The sequence below is a fragment of the Centropristis striata genome, chromosome 8, assembly GCF_030273125.1.
Source record: "Centropristis striata isolate RG_2023a ecotype Rhode Island chromosome 8, C.striata_1.0, whole genome shotgun sequence".
NCBI classification, from domain to species: domain Eukaryota; kingdom Metazoa; phylum Chordata; class Actinopteri; order Perciformes; family Serranidae; genus Centropristis; species Centropristis striata.
The window spans coordinates 13,690,767-13,711,710 of NC_081524.1; the positions used below are offsets into that span (position 1 = coordinate 13,690,767).

At 38.8% G+C, this 20,944-nt stretch overlaps 2 protein-coding genes across 3 annotated transcripts in view; one reads left to right on the forward strand and one right to left on the reverse strand.

Annotated features, from left to right (window-relative positions):
* The window catches only part of epb41l4b (erythrocyte membrane protein band 4.1 like 4B), a 37,239-nt gene extending 33,752 nt beyond the window's left edge, over positions 1-3,487 (forward strand). For both annotated transcript variants that reach the window (XM_059338424.1, XM_059338425.1), the window contains exon 23: positions 1,378-3,487. In XM_059338424.1, the coding sequence (XP_059194407.1) occupies positions 1,378-1,441 (64 nt within the window). In that variant the 3' untranslated portion in view covers positions 1,442-3,487. The remainder of the gene's footprint in view (positions 1-1,377) is intronic.
* Positions 3,488-5,587: 2,100 nt separating this feature from the next.
* esrp1 (epithelial splicing regulatory protein 1) lies at positions 5,588-20,641 on the reverse strand. Its single transcript, XM_059338437.1, has 17 exons — positions 20,386-20,641; positions 19,795-19,953; positions 19,064-19,180; positions 18,589-18,700; positions 18,000-18,143; positions 17,115-17,169; positions 16,891-17,001; positions 16,632-16,764; positions 16,438-16,480; positions 14,442-14,761; positions 12,989-13,213; positions 12,721-12,896; positions 12,656-12,684; positions 10,765-10,945; positions 9,063-9,213; positions 8,554-8,643; positions 5,588-6,778 (listed from the first exon to the last, which is right to left on the reverse strand). Exons 1-17 carry the CDS (start codon positions 20,515-20,517, stop codon positions 6,644-6,646), a joined length of 2,313 nt encoding a protein of 770 aa, XP_059194420.1. The 5' UTR covers positions 20,518-20,641; the 3' UTR covers positions 5,588-6,643.
* Positions 20,642-20,944: the final 303 nt, after the last annotated feature.

Genomic DNA, 20,944 nt, shown 5'->3' on the forward strand with positions numbered 1-20,944 from the left:
AGCAACAAGTTAGTAAGTACTGTAAGAAAGTTTAATTTCTAGAGCACATTTAAACACAGCTTAAGCTGACCAAAGTGCTGTATTAAAAAGAATATGTAAAAAATACTAATAATTAAAGGAAAACACAGACAACATACTGGCGACAACAATAAACAGCAATGCTGAAATACAGAATGACAGACCTGTAAACAGATTGAAGGATTAGTGGAGCAAAAAGGCCAGAGAATAAAAATTTGTCTAAATGTAGCCGAGATTTAAAACACAGAGAGATGGAGGGAGCAAATCTGATATCCAACAGCAAATGGTTGCACAGTTGTGGACCAGCAACTGCAAGAGCTCTGGAGCCTTTTAATTTTAGTCTGGATTGTGGGAATTACAAGAGAGATTTGTCGTCAGATCCCAGAGAGTGCCAGTGAATAAGGTCTGAGGCGAAAACATGAAACTGTAGCACTGTTGGTCAGTGTGTTTCCTGCTAAATGTATTTTGAGATTAATGTAAGGTAGTTTTGAAGACTCATGACAGTTTGCATATCAAAGGACCATATCTACATTCCCCATGTCAGCTCAGTATCCTCATGTTATAAGACATTAAGACCTTTCAAATGTTTGTTTTTGGTTTTTTTGCAAAACAGGCACAATTGTCCAAACCTAAATCTTGAAACTTTCTTATGACATGTACAGTCATGAGAAAAAATATAAGACCATTGTTTTCTTCAATTTCTTGTTTATTTTAATGCCTTGTACAACTAAAGTTACATTTGTTTGGAGAAATATAATAATAACAACAAAAATAGCTCATAAGAGTTCTCACATTTACCACGGTTTTCTTGATAATAACCAAAATCACTATCAAGAAAACCATGGAAAATGGCTAGATATCATCTCTTAAATGAATCTCTTATGAGCTATTTTTGTTGTTACCATTATATTTCTCCAAACAAATGTAACTTTAGTTTTTTTTTGCAAAATAGGCAAAATTGTCCAAACCTAAATTGTGAAACTTTCTTGTGACATGTACAGTCATGAGAAAAAAATATAAGACCATTGTTTTCTTCAATTTCTTGTTTATTTTAATGCCTTGTACAACTAAAGGTACATTTGTTTGGAGAAATATAATAATAACAACAACATAAGAGTTTTCACATTTTCCATGGTTTTCTTGATAATAACCAAAATCACTATCAAGAAAACCATGGAAAATGGCTAGATATCATCTCTTAAATGAATCTCTTATGAGCTATTTTTGTTGTTACCATTATATTTCTCCAAACAAATGTAACTTTAGTTGTACCAGGCATTAAAATTAACAATAAACTGAAGAAAACAATGGTGGTCTAATCATTTTTAACTGTATCTTTGCATATTTCTGTGTTTGTAGCGGAGAGGAAATGAGGTTGGACAGAGAGAAGATACTACGAGCCCTCCTGATGACCGAGCTCTGAGACCTTGACCTTTGACCCCTGTGACATCATCGCCAGGCGCAGCAGCCCTCCCGCTCAGCGAGGAAAGCCAGAACAGAGGACCCAGAGCCGTTGGCTGCAATCAACATTTGTATATTTGCATAAAACATTCAGCAGTTCTAAATATATATTTGCATAAAGGCGATTGTTATACTTGTTCGATTGTTATTTTAGGAGGATGGTTCTTTATATTGAAACTGTAAAAACTTTAAGTGAGACAGAACAAAATGGACTCACTCAGACAAGCTACAGATGTGACTGGTGCTGCCTGCATGATAAATATGTTACATAATGAAATATTTATCTGATTTGCTTTTGGGGTTATGTTTAAGTTTTTTGACATCATCATTTTTCCATGTTGTCGCCTAAACTGTAATTCAGGCAGCGACTGTTGAAGCATTGATGAATTCACTTTAAAAAAAACAGAGGCTGAAGTCAAAGTTAATTCACTTTTAAATCAATTTTTAAAAATGTAAATAGATATTGTAATATGCTTTCTTTTGTCACATATCATTCATGAGATGACAAAACATTTGCAGCATTTGAGTTTTAAGTAATTTCCAGAACAGAGTGGAATTAAACTGAATCCTGACTCTGCAGGAGAAGTTGAGACCAAGGTTATTATAGTTAACGAAAACTAGAATTGAAAAAACATTTTCGTTAACTGAATTAAAAATAAAAACTAGAGTTTTTAAAAAAACGATAACTAACTGAAACTGTATTGCGTGGTTACAAAACTAACTAAAACTAACTAAAATTATAGTGAAAATGTCCTTAGTTTTCGTTTTTGTCAACTTTTTTTCATTCATAATTCAGTGTTTCTATTTGAACATGCAACACATGGTGAATATGTTTACTGAGACTGGGATGTCTACACTCCAACCAAAATTCAAAACTGTAAGAGTTAATAACCTTATTGGGGCTGAGATGATAAACCAAAGGAAATAAAGGCAAAATTTATTATGACCACTTTGAATGTCGCACCCAACATATAGCCCATTACAAAAAAAACTAAAACTAACACTAAAACTGATAAAAACTAAACTAAAACTAAGCATTTTCAAAAAATAAAAACTAAACTAAAACTAGAAAACTCACTCTAAAAACTAACTGAATTTGAAAACAAAAATTCACCACGAAATTAAAACTAAAACTAATGAAAAATCCAAAACTATTATAACCTTGGTTGAGACAGGACGGTGCAGCTGCAGTCTCAGTCGTCCCACTAGAAGGAGACAAACCTGCAGCCACAGCTGAGCACACTGTTCCTGTATCACAGGATTACTTTCTACACACAGTTTCATCACAGGTCAAATGCACAACACACCTCAGAGTACTTGGAGATATCGTTGAAGCATAATCCTGCTGCTCAACAACTTTATTTCAGCCCTTGTTTTTTTTTTTGTCACATCCACATCTGAGGCGGCTGGTGATCTGCTGTATGTATTGACTGTGTTGTTCCTGCCCACGGTTGGATCTTAATAAAGGCCACACCATCAGTTTGACAACTCTGTAGCTGCATCTTTGGTCTGAGCGCTGACACGGGAATGTGGATCAGCCTCGCCCTGCGTGCCTGTACGGCCTGCAGACCCACCCTGTCAGGGAATGTCGTTATAAAGGATATTACTGACTTATCTGTTCACCTTTCAGGTACAGTACAGTGAGTCAGCCTGTAATTGCACCTCTTCTGTTCGGTTGAACTTAACGTGAGATAATTCATCTCTTAAGCAAGGTGGAGCACAGATTCTCCGGTATGAGTGCAGGAATGTGTGGCAATTGTTTGGATCTGACAGAATTAATGCAAATTTTGACAGATAATTATGTGGGCGAGCCAACAAACAGGATAACCAATCACATCCTGCTTTGTGAAAGGAGGGGCCGTGTGGAAATGATTGGGGCTGGGAGGAGGGCAGAACTTAATGTTTAACCCTCCCCCCCAAGTATTACCAATCGCAAAGAAGGTTGTTTTCAGTTTGGTTTGTTTGTCAGTTTGTCAGCATGATTACAGAAAAACTACTGGCCTGATTTGCATGAGACTTGGTGGGAATGAGTAGCACTTGCCAGGGGACAGCCCATTCAAAAAAATGTTTTATTTATAATTTTAAAGAAGATTCAAATCAAGGGACAGATAGATTTTTAGATTATTTTTTTCATTTTCATTTTCTTAAACATTGTATAATAGGTTATATGGCCTTTTAGTTTCTACTTTATTTGCGTTGAACTTGCAATATCGTCCAAAAAAATGTTCAACTCACACTGATATCAAAGTGTTACAACATTAGGAGACAAAATTAGCAATTGTGATAAAGACAATCAATTAAAAAAACAACATAAAGTAACCTAATTAGTACAATATTGGTTAATTTTAATAAAGTATGACATAAAAACTTGTATTTTGGTGTAAATTTCTTGTATCTTTTTCCCCAGTAAATCTTGCAAGTAAACCAATGAAATGAAATATAAATATGGGGGAACAAAAACAGAAAACCCTCCTACTCTCCCACTAAATAAACAGGACAACCCTCCCTCTGGAAAAGATATATTTCGATTATTTTCAATAATAATTTTCAAACTGACCTTATATCCTTTGGGTTGTACTTATCCATAGATAAAATTGCTTTTACTCTAATTCATGAAATCTGTAATATTCTGCACATTGTAATTTTAAGCCAAAAATATTTTTGAACTAGGCTATAATGGTTACACTTAGGTCATGGTTTGCACTCCACATTTAAATAAATACTTTCTGATAAATTATGAAATAACTTCTTGTTTAGTCACACTGCATGTGTTCTTCAGTAGATTCTATATATTTCACTAAAACACTGCCAATGAGGTGATAAAAGTTAAGGAGAAAAACAGTATTTTGGGCTTTGTTGCACAGATACTAATGGTGTTGCTATGCTGGTTTAGGTGCTGTTTTTTGTGAGTGGGAGAATGAGTGAGTGTGTTTAAAAGGGATCAAGTTGGGTGGGGTGCACAAGATTGTATTACACAATGCCAAATCTGCCCTGAGGGGGTCCGACATGGTTTCGTTTCTCTTCCCCCTTCCTGCACTCTCTATTCTTCACTTTTCCACCCTGTTAAAAAAAGAGCCATCCTCTCAGATAATGTGTATAGTGTGTGTGTGTGTGTGTGTGTGTGTGTGTGAGTGACAATGGTTTCTTTGCCACAGCATGTGTGTGTATGTGGGGTACACAGAGGTAATCACTGAGGACAGGGCGAGGGAGTTCCCACAGTTTTGCCTCCAGCCACATTCTGTCATCAGACAACTCCACCTGTGTGTTTGAGCTCCGCCACTTCACAAACCCTCCCAAAGTACAGACAACACAATAAGTACACAGCAAAGTGGTGAGAAGGCAAATAGAAAAATCAAACACCCGAAAGCTGACCGACTTCACATGTTATGTTTATTGTTGTTTCAGCATTGCTACAGCAGGACGTTCTACTGTAGCAAGTGTGTACAGCAGCATGGAGCCCAACAGCAGCTTTGCAGAAACGGCAAATGGCAATTTAAATTCACAACATACATGTCAGAGTTGTCCTCTCCTTATCAACTTTCCATCAACTTTCTAAATGGTTTAGTTCAAGGAATTCTTCACTCCCAAAATTATCATTTTTATATCAATTAATCACCTTGTATCACCTTTAAATTATTAAAGAAAACATATTTTTCTCATATACCTCCATGGTGAACGAAGAATCTGAAAACAGTGGTGAACTGAAGTAAAAAGGGCTGCAGCAGAACTATATGAAAAAAACAGTCTAAAAACTCTCACAAAAGTTTTGCAGTATAATCCAAGTCTCATCTATCCAACCGTATGCTCACTTCTTCCCAAACTCATTTACTTTTCCACAGTTTCTTGCGTGAGTATAAAACAAAGCTTGCACAAGCATGAAAATGTGTGTTTGGGCAGTAGTGAGCATACGACTGGATGGGACTTTGAGTAAACTGCACAACTTGTATGCAAGTTTGTGAACAGATGTTTTGATTTCGTTTTTCTGTTATTTGTGGCCCCCATTTTACTGCAATTCATCAAGAATTAACTCCATTTTTGGATCCTTTGTTTGCCATGGAGGCATGCAAGAAAAGTGTTTTCTTTATAAATGCAAGGTGACACAGAAAGAGTAATTGATATACAAATGGTTATTTTAGGGGAGCATTCCTGTAAAAAAAAGATAAATGGCCATGGGGATTTCTGCAGCTTTGCTCCATTGCATTCCCCTACGTAGACGATGGAAAGAAGACCAGGAAGGTGTGATGGACTGAAACATCTCATGTGAGTAATGAAACCTCCTCTGGCTCCTGAGATTCACTCAGTAAGACGAAAGGTCGTGACACGAGTCCTCTTGAAGAAAGCAACCCTGTGGTTAGGTTACAGAGAACTGGGACTGTCCTCTGTTCAAATGCGAGTCCTCAACAAAAGGGCAAGACAACATTGGCATTACAGGACGTGGAAACAAACCCATATAGGGTGCATAAGGACAGGAGGGGCTTATGAGTGTGAGATGTCACATTTCTGTAAGTGAAACCTGATGCAAGGATCAGTCAGCTCGACAAACTCACAGTGTAACATATCATTCAAAGATACTGCTATAATATTCATTAGTAGTCTTATTGATTAGCAGTGCATTGATATTTGGCATTATGTAAACATCTTAAAGTTTTACTACTAACTTCTTCATGCACTAAAGCTTCCAATACAATCACTGTGTACTGTATCAAACGTATATAAACACATAAAAATGTATTGCATAAACAGATTGAGTATTAAGATGTATCGACACAGCCATGCATAATACTCATTTTCATCTCTTTCACACTGAAACACACTCACACACACTTTCAATCTTCACAGAAAAGCTTACAGGAAAGATTTAGCTCGGTTGCTACTAGGTCATTCTTCTCTATTTTGGCTAGCAAATATATCATAGTGATTATAATATAACATGTTTAAAAAAATCTCTATAAAGCTTTTTAAAATACACACTGTGCAATATAAGACAAAAAACTGCTATTTTTTTGGCGAAGGCCACAATGATTTTGGTATAAAATACATTAATTTCTGCTCTTAAAGATATAAATAACACATCTAAAAGACTATTTTTTTTAAAAACCTAGAAATACATTACAAGTCTTTGACACATAACAAATTGTCACATGACCTTTGTATATTTGTGACCCTACAGCAGGGTCAGGTCCAGGTACTGCCCCGCCGGCTTGGTCATGAGAGCGGGGAGGGACATGAGAGGAGCATCTCCTCCGCTGGACTGACCAATCAGACTGCTGCTCAGGAGAGGCATGGACTCTGCGGGACTCTGGAGGAAAGAGGGAAGACAGAGAAAGAGGAGAGTATTATCGGGGTGTAGCAACACCAGAACACAGAGCCCTCACACCAGCACCAGATGTTACCCGTCACCTTGTCAACCACCTGAAGGCTACACCTGTTATTACCTATTTTTTCACTACAACAGCACCAATTGACCGTTCGCTAAGCCCCGCCCACCTTAATTACTATTGCTGAGCCTGCCAAGCTTTTCATTCTTGCACAACAGCTAACTGTGGCAGATTCACCACCTTAAAGTTAATTTTTAAATAATGGAGTTGTAAAATAAAAGGGTCACAAACTGCAAAGTATTTCTCTCATATAATATTTTCTTTCAGCTTTATCCTCAATGTGACCTAACGTAGGTAGTGTATATTATATATATATTATATTATGTTCTATTCTGTGTTTTTTTTTGTTGTTGTTTTTATTTATGCTACCTCAGTATTTTATTCTATTGTATTTTATTGTACTTGAATACCGGACTGCCGGTATTCATGTGTACCGGACTGATCTATCTATCATGTAGGTTTATGTAAGGAAGACATAAATTTAAATTATTTCAACTTTGTTTCTGAGAAATCCTGTTTTATCTGTCATTTTGGCATGATGGATAACTTTAAATACTACAATACTAATAAGCCTGCCATGGAAAATAATTCAGTTAGAGGCACGAATCAGAGCGATCGCTCTAAGATGCTGAGTTCAACCAAAGTTGACCCCAAAATTAACTAATTTAAACCACAGATTTTATAATATTTTTACAATAACAACACAAACTTTACTTTCCACCAGCAGCTACAGCCACATGATGGAATTTTTAACTCAGTGATTCGATGTTTCTTGCCATAATGAACCTCGGGAGACAAAGTTAATTTCTACCCAAGGCTGGACGATGTGAGAAAAATATGGCATTATTTTGTTATTATTACTTATGATAGATAAGGTATTAAAGTTGTTTTTTTTTAAAGTAACAAAACTTCAATAAATAATTTCTAACGTTCTTTTATAAAACAAATTGAATATTGTCCTGAATGGAAATAAATAAAATAAAATAAACAATAACGAAGGAACGTTATATTTTAATTTACTGTTTTCAACTGACACTTTCTTAAAACTATCTTTAAAAAAAAGGGGCAACATTTCAGTATTTCGCGCTAGTTGGCTTCGCAATTATACATTCTACTTTTCTTGGAAAAGCTAGTTGGCTGGACATGCTTATAATTCAAGCTCAAATTGCAGCAGATAAACATGTGTGTAATCCATACCTGATCCTACAGAGATAAGCTTTTATTAGACTCATTTGCACCTTTTCATCATATGGAGAATTTCGAAGCTTGACAGGTCTGCTGTGCCTAATTACTCTTGCTGAGCTCTGATTGGATAATCTGTGTTTGGGGGTGGGGTTTAGTGAAAGGTCAATCAGGCCTCTTAGCTATTGCTGAAGGCCATAAATAACTTCTTGAGAGGACAGAAATGTAGTAGCCAGCATTAGATGAAGCACACTGCCATTAAAGGCAGAACGATTGAAGACCCAAGGATTGATTAAAATCCAACAGATTTCCTGTAACCACTCAACCCAATCAACAATGTGTCCATTATTGCTGCTGCGTGTGGTTAGTGTGAAAATCCCTGTCTACATAGGAAATGCTGTCATGTTGAGTCCAGACCAAAGCCACAGCTATAACCACAGTCTACTGAATCCCCCTCACTGAGCCCTTAGCCAATCCTTACCTGCCACCTGCCTCAGACACCTTAAATACACACCCATTCTTTGGGCTGCGTAAGCAAAGTCCCGGTCGGGTCGTGAGCGTGCAGAGGCCCGTGGGCGTGCACGAGAGCATCCTCGGGGGCATACTGTGGTGTGATGAAGGGGGAGGAACGACAGAGACAGGGGGGCTGAGACACAAGAAACCATTGACACTAACCTAAAGACCTGTGAAGCACCTGTAAACTCTTTGTTCATGGAAAAACACTGCACACTCCAAGTTTGTCTCTTAATTTGAACTCTCGTCGATCACATCCCTGCGATTCTTCACTCTCCCCCAAGTTTAAATAGGGCTGGAGTTCATCAGATTCAAGTCTAAGCAAGCAGCATTGCATGTGTGACAGAACAGGGAGAGGAGACAGGATAAACTAGTTTGATAGCCTCTGGGCAAACACTGACAATACACACCCACAACAGAAGGAGATCTGAATACAACACTTGGATCCTACAGAAAGGTATGTTTAGAAGCTGTATTAATAAAGACTTATTAAGCATATATGGCTCTTACCTGGTATCCCTGCACTGCATTAATAAGGTCTTTGACTCCGTTGCTGTTGTATGTCAGACCTGGCATGCGCACCAACCCCCCCGGGGAGGAGAGGGAGGACAGGGAGGAGGGGGAGGGGAAGAACCCGACGGTGTTAGGAGAGCCAGGTGGACTGGAGAAAGACGAGAGAGCAGGCACAGACACAGTGTTACCATAAAAATAAAAAAAACAACATTATTTAAAGATGAAGACATTTTTAGCAGGAGCTTTCCCATATGACATCCTAAATAACATAAGAAACTTCACTCATCAGATTGGCTTGTGGCACTTTATTTCATGAAAAAATATGTCCCTAATATGTTTTATCCTACTGGATCAGACACTAAACTGTACTTTTGTCTGTTCTATGCTGCATTGACTCTCTTTGTTTCTTTTTTTATATTTTTATCGAAGTTTTTTTGTTTCCTTAGTTAGTTTTTTTCTTTTGTTGCTTTTATTTCATAATTACATACCTACTTGTGTTTAAAAAAAAACCCTCAATAAATCATATTGTGTAAAAAAAAAGACACGAAAGCTGGATCCAGAAAACAAAACACATACACATCAGTTGACTGGGAGTAACTTTGGGCGTCGTCTATAAATGTTTTCTCAATGACACAGGGCTGACCAGGGAGAAACAGAGGTCACTGAAGTTTACCAAGCTCTCTGATACCACGGGGTTCAGTTATTAACTACCCTTGTCCCAGCCTTTCTCCTTGCGAGGATGCATTATAACCAAATCTTGCTCTCATTTTCCTCTTTGAGTCTATTTTTATATGCACAATATTAAAAAAATCTGATCAAATTAAATAAAATAAAAAACACCACACTGACATATTTTTGTAGGTCTTAAAGTCCAAATAAAGGTTTCCCAGTATACATAACATGTAATTTGATACAGTATCTTGAAATGTTTTAGTGCGCTCATGTTTTTCAAGATACCATAGTAATACCAATGCAAACAGAAGGATCAGAAAATCAAACAATACCGGTTTAGATTCTTATTTGCTTACTCAGTAGCACACAGCCAGCAAGTAAACACTACCTGACAGACAGGCTCGGCTCATGGAAAGGAAGTCCGTTAGCTCTTACAGTAAATATTTCTATGACAGTCACAAGTGGTTCATTCTATGAGTAATTACAATCTACTCGAGGCTTACCAATAGTGAATTTTTAAAGACCAATATAATAACAGTAGTTTGAAGCAGGTAGAGCCAACATCATTTTTCAGCCTGGCTGTAAAATCAGCTGATCCCATAGACTGCAATGGTAGCTGTGCTGGGCTTTCACTCTCCAAATTATAATGACAAAACTTGGTAGTTAAACAGACAGAATGCTGTCAGCAGAGCAGAAGCAACATTTTTATGGTGTTTGGACAAACAAAACCATTTAAATTATTATTATTATTTTTATAACAGATATATATATAGAAAAAAACTCTTATTCTTTTCTCTTCTTTTCTTCTTTAACATATAGCACTCCTTTAGCGATGACAGTTAGCTCTTAAAGTTATGTACTTACTTGATTCCTGTGGTCTATGTCTAGTACCATCAGGTTGAATGCACTTATTGTAAGTCGCTTTGGACAAAAGCGTCTGCTAAATGACATGTAATGTAATGTAATGTAAAGAACAGCATTATCACAGCATCAAACTGAAGGGGTGTAATTGTTTGTCACTGTTTACCTCGGGTAGTAGGCTGCGTAGTTCATGTATAGTTGAGCTGAAGCAGGGTAGTAGGCATGTCCTGGTGGCAGGGGGCGTGGAGCCAGCAACACCTGACCAATGGGAGGGTAGAGGGCTGCAGCAGCCTCTGTCGACATGACAGGTGGAGCGGGGGCGAAGGAGTAGGATGGTGGAGATAAACCTGGAGAGAAGAGAGCAGGGGGGGAGATAAAACACTTAGAAACAGACAATCAGTAACAGAAATAGAGAGTCATTGTGGTCTGGTCATTGTTTGTTTCTGAGGAAGACGCTCATGCAAACGTTCAAACAATGACCACCATTACTCAGCACCTGAAACATGTGTAATTGATGAATGCATGGTGCATCCTGTACTTGCAAAAATGAGAGCAGCTATGCCCTCAGAGCACAGAGGCATTGTCACAATGCTGTGTTCCAGACAATATGGGGCTCAAAAACTTCAGACTAAACTCAATTAACCAGACGTTATGAAGACGTCACACAACAATGACAGTATTTGACTTTGACTGGAACACAGCATAAGGCCTAACATTATGGAGCAAATATATATATTATTTTGTGGCTATGGGCTCGATATGTTTTTATGTAGAGTTGCTGTCCATCTAACAGGCTAACATTATTTTATCAAGCGATGAATCCCTGTGCTGTGTGCTTTTACCTCATATTTACACTACCGGTCAAAAGTTTTAGAACACCCCAATTTTTCCAGTTTTTTATTGAAATTCAAGCAGTTCAAGTTAAATGAACAGCTTGAAAGGGTACAAAGGTAAGTGGTGAACTGCCAGAGGTAAATAAAAAAAGGTAAGCTTAACCAAAACTGAAAGATAATGTACATTTCAGAATTATACAAGTAGGGCTTTTTCAGGGAACAAGAAATGGGTTAACAACTTAACTCTATGGAGTCTTGGGCTATTTTGTCCATTTTTTGAATTCTTTTCATGTCTTTGTAAGTCATTTTGTGTCTTTTTTTTGTCATTTTGTGTCTTTTTTTGTCATTTTGTGTCTTTTTTTAGTCCTTTAGTCCAACATAAAATGTGATTTTGAATCTTTTTTTTACTTTTTACAAAACACTATCATGCTCAATAAAGAATTTTAAATGTTGCAAATGTGCATTAATTTCAGAGTACACTGAGACATTAAACTGCATAATTTTCAATTAAATTCTGGAAAAGCTGGTGTGTTCTAAAACTTTTGACCAGTAGTGTCCATCTGAACTTCATATCAAACAATTCCCAAACATTGTTTTTAGTTGTGCCTATTTTTGAAAACTACAATTTTTCGTAAAGGACTTCAGACATGGAGAACAAAGCATATTTCTATGCACCAGCTCTGCCCACCTTTCCCACAGCTCCACTGATTGGACAAGCACAGGAGATGCACACACTTGATGTGTGCCGGTCTACTGAGGCTGAATGCTACAACAACCACTACCAATCTGTTAGGGCTGGAGAGTAAGCCATTTAAACCTTATAGACCAATTTTCTGGCTTAAACTTTTCCAACCCTGTCAGATCTTTATGATTAAGCAGTGGTAAAGTTGTAAAATTAAGAATGAGTGACAACCATGCCGATGAAGACAAACTATAATCAGCGTGAACAGGTGAAAAGATAAACAGGTAACGTGAGGTTTTTCAGTGCATGCAGATGGGTAATCATATTTAATCACGCTAAATTACAAAAGAGTATCACATACACACGCACACACACCAACACATTCTCAGTTTTGAATCCTCCTGGTCAGACCAGATGTCCCCTACCTCCCATAGTACTAGATTAGAGAAAACCCAGCATCCCTGCCCCCAACGGCAGGAGCCCACCTACCCTGCAGTCCCGAAGCACCCCCAGCTCCCAGCAGCACTTACGTCTGGACTTACATGGCGGCGGGCTGAGCCCTGTCCCACTCCTGTTCCGGGTGTGTGTGTGTAAATGTGTGTGTGACAGCGAGCCTCCCATCAGCACCAGCCCCATCTCCTCTGCACTGCAGGGGAACACCTCCACGTAGCGGCTGTTGGCGCCGCGCTGGCTGGACATGATGTGCTTGTGGAGCCGCTGCGAGGCCTGAATAGCCCGCTCGGCCGAAGTCATCTGGATGAAGCAGTCGCCTGATGGTCGACCCTGGGAAAACAGAAAGTCAGAAAATTACACTGCAGCTTTCTGTCAGAGAGCATGTGAGTGCATGGGTGTGTCAGTGCGGTTGTTGCATGTACCTGCTGGTTGAGGACCATGTGCACGCCATGTGGTCTGATATCGTGTGTAAACTCGCCCAGGAAGGTGAGGATGTCCTCTATGCTCGCCGTGTATGGCAGCCCCCTCAGCCTCAGGCAGTCTCTCACGCCACCAGGAGGGGGCAGGAGAGACACCGTGGGCAGCATTGAGACCAAGGGGGCGGGGGCCACGGAGATCAGAGGGGCCGACGAGTACCGGTTCAAAACCTAAAACACACACAGTAAATTACATAAGCTGCCTGCAGCAAAGACAGTCAAGGAGGCAGAACTGATTTGAACTTAGTCAACTTTAGGAAAGCATTCATGTCCGCTGGATTAGAGACACTCTTTATTTCCTTAAGTTGGAGAAAATTAGACTATCTTATTACACAATCTTTATCTGGCTGCTCCAGTAAGTTTGGGAAACTATGGGGCCCATTCCTACAATTTGTTAAGACGACAGATCTCCCACTTACCCCTGACTGACATGACAGAGGCAACTTAGAGGGGTGGATGTGTTGCTTCTGGTGTGTTGAGGGTCGCATGCCACTACTCTGATTTAGGATGTCTGTTGCTATTTCAATTACAGTTTACTATTACCTGACTGATGTGCCTGTGTTTGTTTTTATTTTATTTATTTTTTGTTTTTGTTTGTTTTTGTTTTTTGTGGCTGTTCTGGTTCTGTGGGTTGTTCGGGTATGCAGCAATACTTCCATGATCACTTTTGTTTTTTGTTGTTTGTTTGTTTTTTCTATAAGAAAAAATGACTAATTTACTCTTTGTATGTTTTAATACGGTTGTACTCATCTGCAAAACCCAATAAAAAAAGTTTGAAAAAAAAAAAAACTTTAGGAAAGCAGCTTAGAAGATCATTTTCAGTAAAATAAAACACTTTAATACAAATTTCATATCAGCAGTAAATATTTAAAAATCCCCACTGAGACACATTTAGCACACAACAAAGAGGAGCCCACACTGTGCTTTTAATGTGTGTTGCAATGTTAGACAGCAGCTGGCTTGTTTGCATATCTGGGGAAGACCCATAAAACTCTGAGGAGAAGCCTCTGTATAGATATGCATGTGGGCTAAGAGCTTATTGGTCCCTGAAGATAAGAAAATTAGTCCACATGTGTGATCCCACAAGAGAGAGAGACAAAGAAAGACAAAAGAGAAAGAAAGACGAGTATTTGTGTGTACCCACATACTGAGGGAAAACACCAACACCTTGCTATGCAGGTCCCCACCCATAAGCTCCACTTCAATCATTCTTACAACTAACTGAGGAGAAAACAAACACTCTCCGCTGTGTGCACACACAAAAAAACTCATCATTTCTTAAAATCCTTTTTAGCCCTCAGAAAACAAAGAGGACAACAAGGCAGAACAAACAAACTTTAATTTAAGTTAAAGTAAGTAAGTGCACTGTGCAAAGAAACACGCCCACACCCCGACATACCTGTTGCACCTCCGCTGCTGTACTTTTGAACAGCTCTATATATCTTCTCCCCAGGATTTCCTTGTGTTTCCTCAGAGCACACTGGGCGTGTTCGTCGCAGGCAAATAAAACAAAGGCATCACCAGTGGGACGCCCGTCTGGGTAGCGAACAAAAAGGATGCCCTCCTTGCCTCCGCTGACCGGACACGTCTCTTTAAGGCCCTCCTCCGGGGAGAAAAAGTTGAGCACCTGCTCGTGTGTGGCGGTAAAAGGGAGACCTCGCATCCTCACGATGATCTGGTCCTCCCGAGACAGGAACATTGCTACCTCATTGGAGGTACCTGGTGCACACACAAGAACACAGACACACCTGTTTAACCACATGTGTGTAAATAGAAATTATCACTCCCTCAAGTTTTGTTTTTCTGAGCATTGCAGCAGCACCTATACTTCCCCTACACTACACTAACTATGCATTTTAATCACGTCACCATCATCACGTCACTTTCCCAGCTGCTGCTATGCCGTTTTGCTGCATTCTAGCATTTTTGCACTTTTGCTATGTTACACCTGCTGGCTGCTGCCATACGTTGTGCAAATCTTGTCTTGTTATAGTTTTATTTATTCATGTAAGTACTGACATTTATATTTTTAATATATATTTTAAAATTTTCTATTTTAATCTTAGTAACGTTAACCGAGACCTGGGAAACTATATTTCGTTCTTCCATGCTGTGGTTTGGTTTGAATGACAATAAAACTGTCTGAGTCTGAGCAGCATTCTGTGATGTTTTTGCCCCTCTGATTTTATAATTAATAACAATAAACTCCCTTTTTTTATGAAGATAAACATCAGCATCATGTACCTGAAACGTAATCTCTGATTACTTCAACATAAAGTGCTGGAACACAGACATTTTATAATTTGCAACAGGTGATATATAGTGCCGTAGTGCAGTTTTTCAGTGTGCATGGCCAAAAAGAAAAATAAGGGTTTGTAACAAGTTTGGATTGCAACAGGTTGATCTTCCCTTTCTTTCAGCATTGTTTGAGAGGTGACAGGGAAGAGTGGAAATAGGGAGAGAGGGCTACGACATGCATAAAGATCCCATGGCTGGAATTAAACCTGTGACCTTGCAGTTATGTAAAGGGATGGCCCTTCTTAGTTGATTAGTTAACTAATCAGTCATTCTGGTCTTAAGCAACTAAGATTTCTTTTGTCATTCTTTGCACTTTTTTCATGCTGAATGACTTATTTACAAGAAACCTATGAGCACATCTGGTAAACACAAGTTTTAACCCATAAGAACCCACGATGACACTTTAAATCTTCTTGAACAGGGGTCTCAAACTCAAATTATCTGGGGGCTGCTGGAGGCAGTATCAAAATGACCAAAATTACTAAAAAAAAAGACACAAAATGACAGAAAAAACTAAATTACTTAAAAAAGACACAATTACTAAAAAAAGACACAAAATTACTGAAAAAAAAAAAACACTAAATTACTTTAAAAAAAACACAAAAAATGACCAACAAAAGACACAAAATAACTAAAAAAGACACAAAATGAAAAAAAAAAAGACACAAAATTACCAACAAAAGACACAAAATAACTAAAAAAGACACAACAACAGACACAAAATGACACAAAATGACTTACAAAGACACGAAAATGATTAAAAAATGCACTAAATAGCCCAAGACTCCATAGAGTTAATGAGTTAAGGTGAAGCATAAAGCTGAATATGGGAGATTCTAGAAAATTGAAAGTGTTTATTACATGGGTGTCACCATGGGTTCTTATGGGTTAAAGTGGTGTTTTTGCATGATTCTTTGTAGAAAAGAGAACATCTGTTTTACAGATCTGTTAATTTAATCAACTAATCAATGAGTCGATAGAATAGCATGAGTGGGTTTATTCTCACCCTCAAACCAAAGCAGCACCACCAAAGAGCTTTGGTCCAACTACCTGTGAGGTAAAATACTTTAAAGCACACTTGGAAATTTTCTTCTCACCTCCTGCAATCTTGAGGAAGTCCTCTCCTGTTGCTTTGTAAACCTGCCATTAAAAAGGAACAACACAGAAATTATTGTCACTATAGCTGTAGCTACAACGAATAAAGGGAACAGACGTGGTGAAATTAGGTGTAGGTTATTAACGAGGCTGATTCAGTTTATTTATACCAGCTAGTAGGGTTCAGACAGGTTACCTCTATGTATCTGTTGCCCATGTGGTGTTTGTGTCTCTGCAGCGCCAGATCTCTGTGTTCTTCACTGACAAAACGAACCAGAGCTTCTCCGTTCCTCCTCCCCTGAGCATTAAGACACAGTGCAGCCCCTCCTCTGTAACACACAACATCCAGAGCATTACAGGTGGTGTTAAACCTTCTGTCAACAGCAGGTTTCACTGTATATTATGTTGACTGATCGATACAAAATCCTCCAGGAATGAGAGTGAAGACAACATACTTGGCAATGTTGAGTCCTCTGAAGAATCGAGCAATATCCTGGTCAGAAGACTGCCACGGCAGCCCTCTGGCTCTGATCACCGTGTTGTCACACACTTTCTCCATCTTACTGCTGCACACAAACACACACACACACATAGATATTAGCAGAGAAGGAGTGGACTTGTGGTTGGGTTCAGAGGCAGAGAACAAAAAGAATATTTATCTTGAGCAAACTTTACTCACCAAGTGCCGGTCTCAAACTTCTCACTGACTTTCTCGTGGGTAGAAAACGTGTGGCCTGTAATGGAAAAGAAAAGAGTTTGGTTTCTAAAATTAGACCACAAAACTGGAACTAATAATACTTTGTAAACAACATAGTGATGGTCTAAAGTTTTCAGGAAAAATGAAGACCACATATTGGATTTATGAACCAATAGTTTTCTTTTAGATTAATCATATAAAGAGCCATTTATATTTACTTTTTCAAATTCAAGCGGTTTTCAAGCGCTTACAAGCAGTATTTTCAAACTTTCCAGCACCTAAAATGTGTAATTAATTACATATTTGTATACAGTACACTGATAATTTCACTTCTTCTCTACATTTAATTAGATAATTACTGTGCTATAAACAACCCAAGCTGTTTGTTGTTTTATGACAGCATTCAATAGACACAACAAATGTTTTAAAATGTGTCCTGTGTTTGTAAGTAGCCGTTGCAGCCTATATAACCTTAATTCCAAGCAGCTTCAATCACTTTATTCAAAATTCAAGCACTTTTAAAATCTTGAAAACAACCCATAAAAATGTAAGAGTTTTCAAGGATTTCTGGATTACTGGAATCCTGACTATAATTAAGGACTGCAAAGTTGTTGTTTTTTTATTGCAAATGAACCTGTCAAATATTATCTTTATTTACTGAATGCTTGTCTGGCATAAAACATGTCCAAATTTCTTGTTTTGTCCATCCAACAGTTCATAATCCAAAAATATATTCACTTTGCTTTAATATAAGACAAAAAAGCAGCAAATCCTTGCAGTGAAGAAAATGAAAAATCCCTGAAACAAAATAATTTGCATTTTTGCGATAGAAATACCTGAAGTTGCACACTCATAAATGTTACTCACTAAATGGCTCAGAAAGCAGGGCAAGGACAATGCTGCCCATGATCTGGACGTGCTGTACTGCTATTTCTGCAGGCAATATGGCTGAGGGATCCATCGTGGCTGAGGGATCCCACATGGCGGGCACATCCACAGGTATACTAAGAGCTGAGGAGGATGCAGTCAAGGAAAGTCAACAAGGAACAGCACAAAAAAACAATCTAACAGTTGGGAGACTAAACTGGTTTTGTTGTATGTATATGTATGTTTGTGTGACAGGTGGAAAATGTAAAAAAAAATCAAAATTGAAAAACAAGGAAGAAGCACACAGAGAGATGTTAGTTATCCTGTTCCAGTGGGTGTGTGGGGTTTGTCCTGTTGGCTAAACACACACTCGTTCACTGAGCGCTTAGTAAGGTGCTGCCATTGTTTCCCTATTTGCATTTCAAAACCTCTAGACTTGCAGCCAACACCCCGTGGCTTATAAACCTCTAATACGTGTGTTTGTTTCTGAGTGATATATATGTGCTCAAGGGATCAAACCTAACATGCTGATAAACAACTATAAACTGTCTAAAACACAGCTAAACATTTCATTCATATTAAAGGATACACTCTGCCATGATGTGTACATTCGAAGCCTTGAGGTCAGATGCGGGGAAGTGCTTCTTGAACTCTTTCCGAAGGTCGAAGAAGGAGTAGAAACAGTCTGGGACCAGGATGTTCTGCACAGGGAACAAATTAAAAGAACGGATGTGAACATGTGGCCAGTGGACAGCTGCCATTTTTATTACCATCATATTACTGTTTGCTCAGGCTGGCTGGATAATCTCTGTGTAACACTTCATGCATGTGGGAGAATTTCATCAGCTCCATTGTGTAAATGGAGTTTAATGTGTACGGTATGTGCATGGGCGTGAGTCATTAGACAGGTTGAGCGGATCTACTTTCACCGTAACATTAAAATTCAGCACAGTGCTGACACAACACATCCCTTTGTGACTGTGTGAGCGAGTGCTGAAGGTTCCTGCAGCGCTGAGCGAACATCCGCCCTGGCTGCAAGGTGTTCATCCACCCAGCCTGCTCACCTTGCTCGCTGCCTCGGGGTGAATCACTTGGCGGATGTGAAGCTGCCCGTCTGTACACAAACACACCGACGTGCCTGCGCCCGCGCTGTTCACCTCGTTTGTCAGCTGTAGATGAAACTGCAAAAAAACAGGCACCCAAGATTGAGACATTAAAAACTTCAGAATCCAAACCCCCCTTTGAGTCAAAAGGTAGTTTCGGACAGGAAAGGAGTTTCATACATTTTAAAGCTGTCCAGCTATTTGTTCAATCTGGCAGACAGTATAAAACATTTTTGGTGAGGGAATTGACTTTTCTTTTTCTACAACATAATTGGGCAATATGTCAGCTCATTTATTGTTGCAAGACAAATATACATTAAATATATTATAAGCAGCCAGCAAGAAAGCTGCAACGTGTAATTGGCTTCAGGCCCGAAGCTCCAGCAACAACTGACTGGATAGATGTTATGACTAATGTTCAAAGTATGGAGAGAACAACTTTTTTTGTTAAATCTAGGGGGTGATAGATTCTTGCAATACTGGAAAAATGGATTGTGGCCCTTAAAGATTACTACTGATTCTTTAATGTATGAGCTGACATGTATTTCTATCTGTATTGCGTTTGCATGAATCCATAGGGGACCAACTGTTCTACTATGATTTCTTGTATTTCAATACTTTTTAAAAGTGCTTCATAATCTCTCCTTGTGCAGCAGTAAGAATAACTATGTTGTAAAAAGGGGGATTTTTACCAGGTTTAAAGCTGCCTCAAGACTTGTGGTGGTGGAGACATTATCTGCTCCAGACTTATTCTCCTCTTCCACGCTCTCCTCCACCACATCCTCCTCCTCTTTTTCCTCTGTCAAGTCTGAGAGGTCAGGCTTAATGAGGAGCTCATTCACCTTGCCCAACTGGTTCAGAGAGAGTGAGAGAGAGAGAGAGAGAGAGAGAGAGAGAGAGAGAGAGAGAGAAAACACGTCAGTCTTGAAACAGAAGACTGAATAGAAACTCACAATCTGTACCTGTGATATAACAGCATTTAATATATGTTATATAAACCTTTATTGGGTAAATGAACAATAAAACCAAGAGTCTATTTACATTCACTACAATGCAGACGTCATTAGCTGAATATGTTTGTCCTCTTATTATAATGAACAACTTCAGTCTATATTCAGCTCATAGATGAATACACACCTGAGTCACAACATTATTATAAATGGCTGGCGATTCTATTTGAGTCTGTTTTCCGACTGCAGTTGTTTACCTGTCCGCTCCTTTATTTCCTGCTTTAAAACAACAACAATTAGCTTAAATAAGTAGTCTCAGTAATAAGTTTTTACCTTTTTGTTCTTTACATCCACCAGCTGCCAAACCAACTGAACCAGCTCCTTCTCGTCAGAGCCCAGCAGCTCTCCGCTGGCGCCAGATGTGGCGGTGAAAAGCACCACCAGGTAGTCTACCTGCGCCGTCATCTGAACACAAACACAGCCCAAAAAACTAACCTAATACTGCACTGAAGTAGAGGACAGTAACTGGAGATACGCCGGAGAGGAGACACCCGCGAGAGGTATAAACACCTTTACTTTGACACCTGAGAGTAAAGGTGAGGTCCGTAAATCCAAGTTTCGTCGCGTGTTAAGTTTTATGTTAAGCCTCCCGCAGTCACCATCGCGGAGTAATGGCTGATCGTAACTCGTTTTTGTAGTGCATCTACCTGTGTGATCACGTGACTCTTTACCTGCCCCCTCCCTCCTTCAGGTGGTTTTACAGATTAGGACGTGGCAGACCATGGAGGACAGACTTATCTGTATATATCTGTGCATAATACTCCTCAATATATAAGTAATTTGATTTGTATAATAAGGTTTCAAGCGAAAAATGGTTTGTTAAATATTCAGC